The sequence below is a fragment of the Carassius auratus genome, chromosome 44 (genome assembly GCF_003368295.1).
Source record: "Carassius auratus strain Wakin chromosome 44, ASM336829v1, whole genome shotgun sequence".
Lineage (NCBI taxonomy): Eukaryota > Metazoa > Chordata > Actinopteri > Cypriniformes > Cyprinidae > Carassius > Carassius auratus.
The window spans coordinates 7,778,981-7,788,061 of record NC_039286.1 but is presented as its reverse complement, the minus strand read 5'-3'; the positions used below and the strand labels follow the sequence as shown (position 1 = coordinate 7,788,061).

The 9,081-nt window shown below is 38.1% G+C and overlaps 1 protein-coding gene across 5 annotated transcripts; it reads right to left on the bottom strand.

The window, feature by feature from the left end:
* Positions 1–833: 833 nt before the first annotated feature.
* On the bottom strand, positions 834–5,797 carry LOC113062337 (C3a anaphylatoxin chemotactic receptor). 5 transcript variants are annotated; one of them, XM_026232123.1, is made up of 4 exons: positions 5,546–5,797; positions 1,980–2,021; positions 1,850–1,884; positions 1,444–1,772 (listed from the first exon to the last, which is right to left on the bottom strand). In XM_026232123.1, exons 1-4 carry the CDS (start codon positions 5,579–5,581, stop codon positions 1,640–1,642), a joined length of 246 nt encoding a protein of 81 aa, XP_026087908.1. In that variant the 5' UTR covers positions 5,582–5,797; the 3' UTR covers positions 1,444–1,639. The 5 variants fall into 5 exon arrangements, 3 of the variants coding, with proteins under 3 accessions (XP_026087906.1, XP_026087908.1, XP_026087907.1); XM_026232122.1 differs by lacking the exon at positions 5,546–5,797 and adding an exon at positions 2,948–3,640 and having other exon boundaries at positions 1,980–2,505; XR_003278522.1 differs by lacking the exon at positions 5,546–5,797 and adding an exon at positions 2,948–3,655 and having other exon boundaries at positions 1,719–1,772.
* Between the last annotated feature and the right edge of the window lie 3,284 nt (positions 5,798–9,081).

The window sequence follows — 9,081 nt, the reverse complement described above, 5'->3', positions numbered from 1 at the left end:
TTTCAGCCTCTGGATATGATTCTGGATCATAAATAAACGGCTGAATCTGACTGTAAGCCATGGTTTGTTTTGGATGATGGGTTTTCCCTCACGGTAATGTCACAGTTTCCACATGCTCTCAACGCAAAAGCCTATTCGCGCTTGTGATTCTTTAGCTCCGCCCACACGCCACGCCTCCAGGCGCTCGTGTTTTTCCGGGAAAAATCGGTACAGACTATCTTTCTCTTATGAATATAATAAAACTAAAGACTTTTTGGATTTATGAAGGATGCAGTACTACTCTATATGTACTCAAGATTAACAGGATATTGAGTGAAAACGAGCATTTCACCCCCCCTCCTTTAATTTAATAAACTGTTCCTTATGTACTATGCATAAGTCATTAAATGTTCTACTTTCAAGATGGCTTTTTATGATGTAGCCTATTTCAATAGTTACTCTTTCAAAACTGCAGAGGAATCATATCCTAATATCTTACTTTCCATCTCATATAAGTGATTAGGCAAATATGAAAATACCAAAAATATCAAAATCACACAATATTCTGTAAAATTATTCTTTACTTCACGAGCAATGCAGTACTTATTATTCAAATGTCTTCGGACATTTTTGTACACTTTGTTATTTTTAAAAACTGCTCAATCTTTAATGTTGCAGTGTCACTGCAGATGTTAGGTTGATGTTAGTTATTTAAGTGTGCTCAGTAATGCCATTAAGAGTTAATGGATTAGGGGTTTTGTTTCAATTTTTACCACATTTGACATCAGAATTTGAACAAATAAACTAATGAAAGTCTTTATCAGATATTTCTAATGAAGAGTAATTGCACTAGACACATTTTTCAAACACTGTGCATTTATTGTTATCTTCCTTTTCAAGGAAGACCTGTCGGTACAAAAGGCATTTTCTGGTGAACACTGGACGGCAAATGCAGAGCGCTCGATCCACACTGATGACAGCCATAAAAAAGACACTGCAAAACATGTTGGCATATTTGAAGAAACCATTGGACTTGCAGAGAAAAACTCCAAAACAATATTACAGCAATAAAATTGAATAATAAAAAAATGGACTAAGATTAACCCCAGTCATAATGCAATCCTGGTTTAAAAATGTTGCCCTTTTCCCCATATTAAGGTCACAAATAATTTCCTCTTTCTCTTCCTGACTGTTAATTAACAAACAAACCTGTAGGCAAACATAAAAATAAAAATGTTCAATTGTCACATAAACATTTGTTTGAAAAAAAAATGACATATAAATGACCTTAATTTGAGCATTTTGCAACATAAAGTCTCAATCTACTGATTCAAGCTAGCTAGAAGACACTGAGGTGCATTAACTTTTCATTTTTGTTAGATATTAATCTTGATGTTAGATATTAATCTCTTAAAATTTAGTTTCACACTCAGTATGTGCAGTCTTTGGAATGGAATTACAGTTTTCTTCTCTAGTCCCTTGATGTGAGAGACTGTGGCTTTCCTCCATAAGAGCTCTGCGAAAAATCCCAGACAAACTTTGGTTGCAGCATCGACTAAAATCCAATCCCATGCAGAAATACAGAACCGGGTTAATGCAGCTGTTGAAATAAGCTAAGTTTGAAACCATAGCCCATCCTTCTTTTACTGCCTTGTTGTTTCTATTCACCAACTTGACCAGTCCTAGAACGTGATAGGGAGCCCAGCATAAGAAAAAGGCACAGACCAAAACGACAAGAATCCGAAGAGGCCTTGATTTTCCAGAGAGCCGTGTTCTGCGTATCCCAACAGCAGCTAGTATATAACAGATTAGGATGACCAGGAAGGGCAACAAGAATCCACAGATGAAACGAGTGAAATAGTAGACATACTTTGCTGAACTGCCATCTCCTTCTTCTCCTTTCTCCTGAAAATACAATTATGAATACATAATAATAAAATGAATATTTATGCAAGCTAATGAAGGGTGACACATGCAGTAATTTATAACACCATTCTTACCTTGAATGAGCAGTGGCTCAAGTTGTTCTTTTCAAGGAAGACCTGTCGGTACAAAAAGTACGGTGAGCTTAACATCACTGCCACAATCCAAACTCCCACACTGACCACACGAGCAGCACATAACGTCCGGCGTTTTCTGGTGAACACTGGATGCCAGATACAGAGCGCTCGATCCACACTGATGACAGCCAGAAGAAAAACACTGCAGAACATGTTGGCATACTTGAAGAAACCGTTAAACTTGCAGAGAAAAACCCCAAAAGGCCAGTGGTCAAAGAACAGACTTGAGATGAGAGAAGTGACTCGTGTCAGGGAGAAGATCAGGTCTGCTACAGCGAGATTGACCAGCCAAACATTTGTGACGGTGGGTTTCATTCGGAATCCAGCTACCCAGATGACCAAAGAGTTCCCAGTGGTGCCAAAGAGAACTATGATTGAATAGAAGACAATGTCTACTGTTGTTTTCTCATAGGACATTGAGGTATTGGAGTTGGATTGAGGGGAAAGAGTTGGATTGGAGATCATTCTACAAGCAAAACAGATAAATCCTTTAAAATTGTTTTTTCCGTTTTTCTTCTGTAGGTCTGTACACAATCACATCATAAGCATGTGGTAACATGCAAGTTTCACAAGCTTCACATCACAGTTAGAGAAACATGATGAGTCTTGTCTGGCAACCAAGAGGGTACACATTATTAAACTGAAAGCCTTTACTGAGATCATATATAGATTTTTAATTTTCCTGCTAAATCATGGGTTAACAGAAAATTTCTGTTAAGACTTTTCATCTCTCATTATATTTAGGATATCATTCACACTTTAATCAATGTATTTTATTATATTTTATCTCAAATTAAATGTATTATAAAAAATATTTAATATTTTTTCATTTAAGTACTATTTTATTTATATTTCTTTAATACATTAATTCATGCAACAAATCTGGTGATGAATTGTTAAATTCTTACCTGGACACAGTGTCAGAAAGCGTTTTTGCAATAATCAGCCAAAACTCTCGATCTCAGGATAAACAGCATTACAAGATCCTTTGTCAATATGTTCAGCTATGTTTGAGTGTCAAATAGTGACTGTATCATCAGTGCACAAATTAATATACAAGCGACTTCACTGACATCACTTGCAGCTGCCTTTCTTTCATGATAAACAGGTTATTCTCACTGCATTTTTTGTCCAGTCATTCTAAAGTGTGCTCTTTGGCAACAAGGGAAGACAGGGAGGAAGTGGGAGGAGATGTGCAAATTTTGTCTACGAACGCATCAAATTCTGCAGGTTATAATCAGCCAAAACTCCTGTGTTACAGAGAAATGTAATTGGGTTATTTTGGCAACCCAGTGCTGGGTCAAAAGGGGACGAACCCAGCACTAGGTTATTTTAACCCAACAAGTTGGGTTATTATGCTTAACCCAGCATGCTGGGTTGATTTTTTATGGTTTAAAATTACTGCATTGCTAGGCTAAAATGACCCCAAATCGAACTAGGCATTATACCTACAAATCAAATGGTAAATATGTATTAAAAACAAGAGAAAACAGTCAAAGAGTAACGTGAAATTCAGAAAAGTATGGCATTAACAGCTACTGAGTTTATCAACAAAGTATTGAACATTTGAATATAACTTTTAAGATAAAATGTGACTTTTTATTAGTGGTGGGCCGTTATCGGCATTAACGTGCTACGAGACTCTTATCGGCCGATAAAAAAAATATCGCCGTTTAATCTATTCTCAAAGTTGGGTTGGGAGCTGGGTCTATACTAAGTTAGCTATGATGACTTTCACCTTGATATTTTATTTAACCGACTGGCTGAGGCCAGCCTAAAAAGATGCTCAGGAAAGTTGACGGGCCACTGCTGCGCATCGTCATGAAAGCTTATCTTTTTCACATGTTTTTAAGCCTTAACTAAATTCATTAAAGCATCCAAACACAAGACACGGAAAAGCTGAACGGAGTAGCTGGTTATTCGTGCACTGTGTTCGGTGTGGGGAGAGAGAGAGGGCTGCGTATCACGGACAGCGAAAAGAAAAGAAAGGTGTCTCAAAACACTTGAACATCGAATTTGCTCATTTTTGCTCTTGTGACGACAAATACATACAAAAATATGTCAAAATATCCACCTTGGAAACTATGCTCGAAAAAACTGTCAGTTATTTCTTAAGTGAAAGTAAACAGTTGAGGGAAAAACTGGGATGTGTGTTATATTGGATGCGTTCATCGTCTCTTAAAGTGACCACGCCTAATTTAGCTACTGGCTGCTGTAATGTTAATCCAAGAAAATGAAAGAAAATCACTCACTGCTCTTTTCACTGAATTACTTTGTAGTTTTAACATTCAAACCAAAAATTATTCAGAGACCAGATATAATTTTTATATATATATAGCAAAACTGTAATAATGTGAGAAATGTTGAAGGTGTCTGAATAAATGTAGGTTTGATTGCATATTTCATTTTTACATTAAAGATTATCCAGTGCTATTTTACATTTAATTATTTGGTGTCTGTACGTTGATACCTACAAATTTGAAAAAATTAAATTAAATTAAACATTGGCGTGAAACAGGTGTAATGTTGTTTGCACCTTGTGCAATGTGGAATTAGTTTACAGCTTTTTCAAGCACTTTGTGATGCATTTTGGAAACAGGAGATGAGCCCCTTTTCTAATGCACCACCTAGCTTGATAAACCCCTTCTCAAAGACATAATGTTTGTCAATTTTATTTGGGTAACACACATATTCTGAATGCCGTCGGCAGAATTCGAATGAGCCATTTTAATCTAGATTAATCTAGATTAATTTCAAGATCACAGTGAGATCAATCTAGATTTTAAAAAAAATAATCTATGCCCACCACTACTTTTTATATATGTGGTATAAAACAGTGGTTTTCAACTGGTGGGCCGCCAATTACTATTCAAATAATATTGTTCATATGTAAAAGTCATAACATAACATTATTTCATATAATTAAATAACAAAAACTAAATATTAAACTGTAACTATGCTTCCACTATTCGAGCTTGCTGATTGGTTGAAGAATAAACTGCCAATTTATCTTAGATATTTTTGCTGCATATGCTACAGAACAACAGCAGTTTTGCCAAGCTGTGCCAGCCCAAGTTATTTTCTGTTCATTGCCAGTGCATTCAATAAAGACAGTTAACAATCTAGCTTCTGAGTACTACTGTAAGTTATTTCCCCAACAATAGCAGGGTGAGTTAATTTTGTTTGCAGTGGGCCGCGCAAACATATGTGTTTGGTTGTGTGGGCTGCGAGTTTGAAAAATGTTGGGAACCACTGGTATAAAAAATATACAAAAACACTATTATACAATATTTGTACAATTAGTTAAGTTCTTTACAAACTACTCTGGCATGACAGTACACAAATAAACCACAACATTTACACTGATATTATAACATTAACAGTGTGTGTGTGTGTGTGTGAAAGAATGTGAGCATGTGTATGAATGACGGAGTGTAAACTCCATTCCTACTAAACAACACAGAACAAGCATTTAACATTACGTTTTTTACAAATTATACACTTACGGTTTGTTTCATAGTCCATGAATACAGATCATGCATCACTGTCAATTTTCATGATCTCTTTAGCATAGTAGATGTAGTCATGCAGTCTTTGACCCTCATTCATCCCAGTCACCACCTGTTCTCATCTGTGGCCTAAAAAGAGAAAAATATCTGAAAAAAGAAAATATTTAATTAAACTCTATCCATTTTCAGATAGAGGTGTATTCACATCAGTAAGAATAGGTAAATAGTCAGTTTTATAATTTCAACACTTGTGTGAATGTTTAATGTCACTGTCTACCGCAGCGCTCCAGAAGGCTATAATGGCAGCATTAGTCTGAGGTCATGTGATATTGTTTTGAATAAATACAGTATATTGCTTTCAGAAAGCTACTTCTTTACTGAAACATTAAAACAGACATGATATTCACATACATCACAAATTTTTGTACGTGTAGGACTGCTCTTCAAAGGTTTAGTTCACCAAATAATGAAAACTCTCCACATGTTGTTCCAGACCCATACAAACTCTGCTCATTTTTGTAACACAAATAAATATATTTAATATTCTTCTTAATTTTTGTACTCCATTGCAAGTCTTGGAGACTATTCTGACAGACATGTTCATTATCATATTAATTTAAGATTTATTCATATATAAAATATTGGAATGGAATGAGGGGCAAGTCAATTATTTTTTGTGTGAACTATTCCTTAAGAGGGAAGACCAAGAATGATGACTCTCCAAATCAGACAACTCCAAATTTGGTTTGAGTTCTGCAATGAAAACACAGACATCAATGGTGTCATGAAATAAGCACGTAAATCATAAGCACTGCTGTTGCTTCAAAATGTTAAGTAAACAGGCAGGAGACAACAGAAACATATAGTTTCTAAAAAATTTAGTAATATAAATAGTTTACCCTTAGTAATATAAATAAATAATTGATAATTCTGAAGTTTACTTGCCTTGAAAGGTCTTTCCCTTTCTTCCAAAGAAGCTGAGAAAATCGCCTCCTCCTCACACACAAGCAGGCTTCTGTGCCCTTAACTCCAAAGTTCGTTTGAGTTCTGCACAGAAAAAAAGGACATCAAAATGTGATATAAACAGACAGGATGCAACAGAAACATGTATTTATTTCTAAAAATAACTCACATCAGTCTCAAAAGAATTAAGTTATCTTGTCTCTGGCATTCAACATCGACAAAAACATTTTTTAGTCTTAGTAAAAAAAAAATATATTTAAAAAAGATACATTTTGATTTATGAAGTTACTTGCCTTAAAACTGTCTCTCTCCTGAAGAAGCTGAGAAAATCGCCTCCTCCACACAAAAGCAGGCTTCTGTGTAATTAACTCCCAGCGCAGATACAATGAAGACAAAGCTCAACAAGTCTGAAATATACATGCAAAACATTACTTTTAACAATTACCACTTAAACAGTCTCAAAATAATTATGCTAGTCTTTGTTACATAACATCGTTTCCTTTAGGAAACTAACGTACATTCAGTTTAACCACGAAAAATAAGATAACAAATTAATGTAAAATGTGTCCATTAAAACTGTCTATTAACACCTCAAAAAGTGCAGATATTGTAAAATCTTATGTAAGTTAAATATGACATAAGACACTCACAGACATAATATTAAAAGTAAAAAAGAACATTTGCAGTGGAGTGGAAATATTGCTACAAATTTAAAAGGCAAGACTTTTTTACTCCCATTACAAAAGGCAGACTGGGATTGCTCTGCATTCTCTGGCAATGTTCAGCATTAAGTTATTTAGTTCACACTGTCATCTTTGGACTGACTTCACTGAACACTGTCTGAAAGTCCTCTTTTTCTAGTAGACAAAAGCGCTTTTTCCTGGGCAAAGGCCATGAACTAACTTGAAGTGCCTTATAAGGGCATTGGCATTACCATGACCTTAGCATGCTGAAGGCTATACACATTGATCAATTCCTGACAGTATGAAATTCCAAAGGCCAATCTAGAAAGAAGCTAAACATTCTTGCAAATTGTCTAAACTTATTTATAGGCTACATGCAGGCAGACACTCAGCAGATGGGCATGGTAACAAGTATAATGTTTCCTATGAAACCAACAACACATGCTAAATGTAAGATATAACACAATAAATCCTGTGAAAGAATTGCTGTTTGGACATTTATTGGGAGTGTTGTCCCTGATCCTCATCACCATCCAATCACCCTTGCACTACAAATACCACACACACGCACCCAGTCAGCGTCCGGTCTCGTTCACAACAAAGTCTTACCTGTATACTCCTAGGTGTGGCCATCAGTCTGTCCTCCAGATACCATCCACAATTTAACGGGCAGATGGAGAGGAAGGTTCAGGAGATTGGACGCTTCCTCCGTACCTTCTCTCACGGCCACCAGAACTCCTGGAACCAGTTCCTAGGGTGGGTCGAGTACGCATAGATCTCCCTGCGGCAACCTACCACTGGATTCACTCCATTCCAGTGCGTGCTCGGCTACCAACCTCCACTCTTCCCCTGGTCAGGTGAACCCACGGATTTCCCTGCCACATAGAGAGCGAGAAGGTCTGGGACGTGGCCCACCACCAACTCCAGCAGCTCCTACGTAGGCGCAGAAAGACAACTGAACTTCGCCAAACTGAGGCCCCTACATACCAACCCGGTCAGAAGGTCTGGCTGTCCACCCGGGACATCCGCCTGTGCCTGCCCTGCCACAAGCTAAGTCCCAGATTCATTGGCCCATTCACCATCCATGAGCAGATCAATCCGGTCACTTACAAACTCCAATTACCACCTGAGTACCGGATTCACCCCACTTTCCATGTGTCTCTCCTTAAGCCTCACCATCCCTCTGTTTCTCCCTCCACAGAACCTCGTGAAGCCGAAGCCCCCCCCCCCCATTCCTCCTTGAAGACTTCCTACGACCAAGAGACATCCTGGACTCCCAGTGGCGTTGTGGACAACTTGAATACCTAGTGGTCTGGGAAGGATATGGTCCAGAGGAACTTTCATGGGTCCCACGCAACGACATCCTGGATCCGAACTTACTAAACATCTTCCACTCCAGTCATCCTAACAGGCCAGGTCCCAAAGGAAGAGGATGTCCACCACGTCGTCAGGGTCCTCAGCACTCAGGAGCGGGCCGTAGGGAGGGGCATACTGTTACACACACGCCAGGTTCCACCTCCATTCATTCACAACTCACGCTCTCACCTGAGTACTGAGCACTTCCCCCTGATCCTCATCACCATCCAATCACCTCTGCACTACAGATACCACACACACACACCCAGTCAGCAACCGGTCTCGTTCGCAACAAGGTCTTACCTGTATGCTAACTCTAAGGACTAACTCTATCTCTGCTTACCTCTCTTCAGTGATCTCCAGAAGTTCCCAGCCATCTCCGTGCATGTGTGTGGTACACCTCCCTCCTTGACGTCTCTACCCTGCTACTACGGATTCATCACAGCCATCCTCCATATCACTTTACCCAGCACTACCCGCTCCTCTGCTTGTGCCTCAATAAACTGTATTTCTGTTATCCTCAGCCTCCTG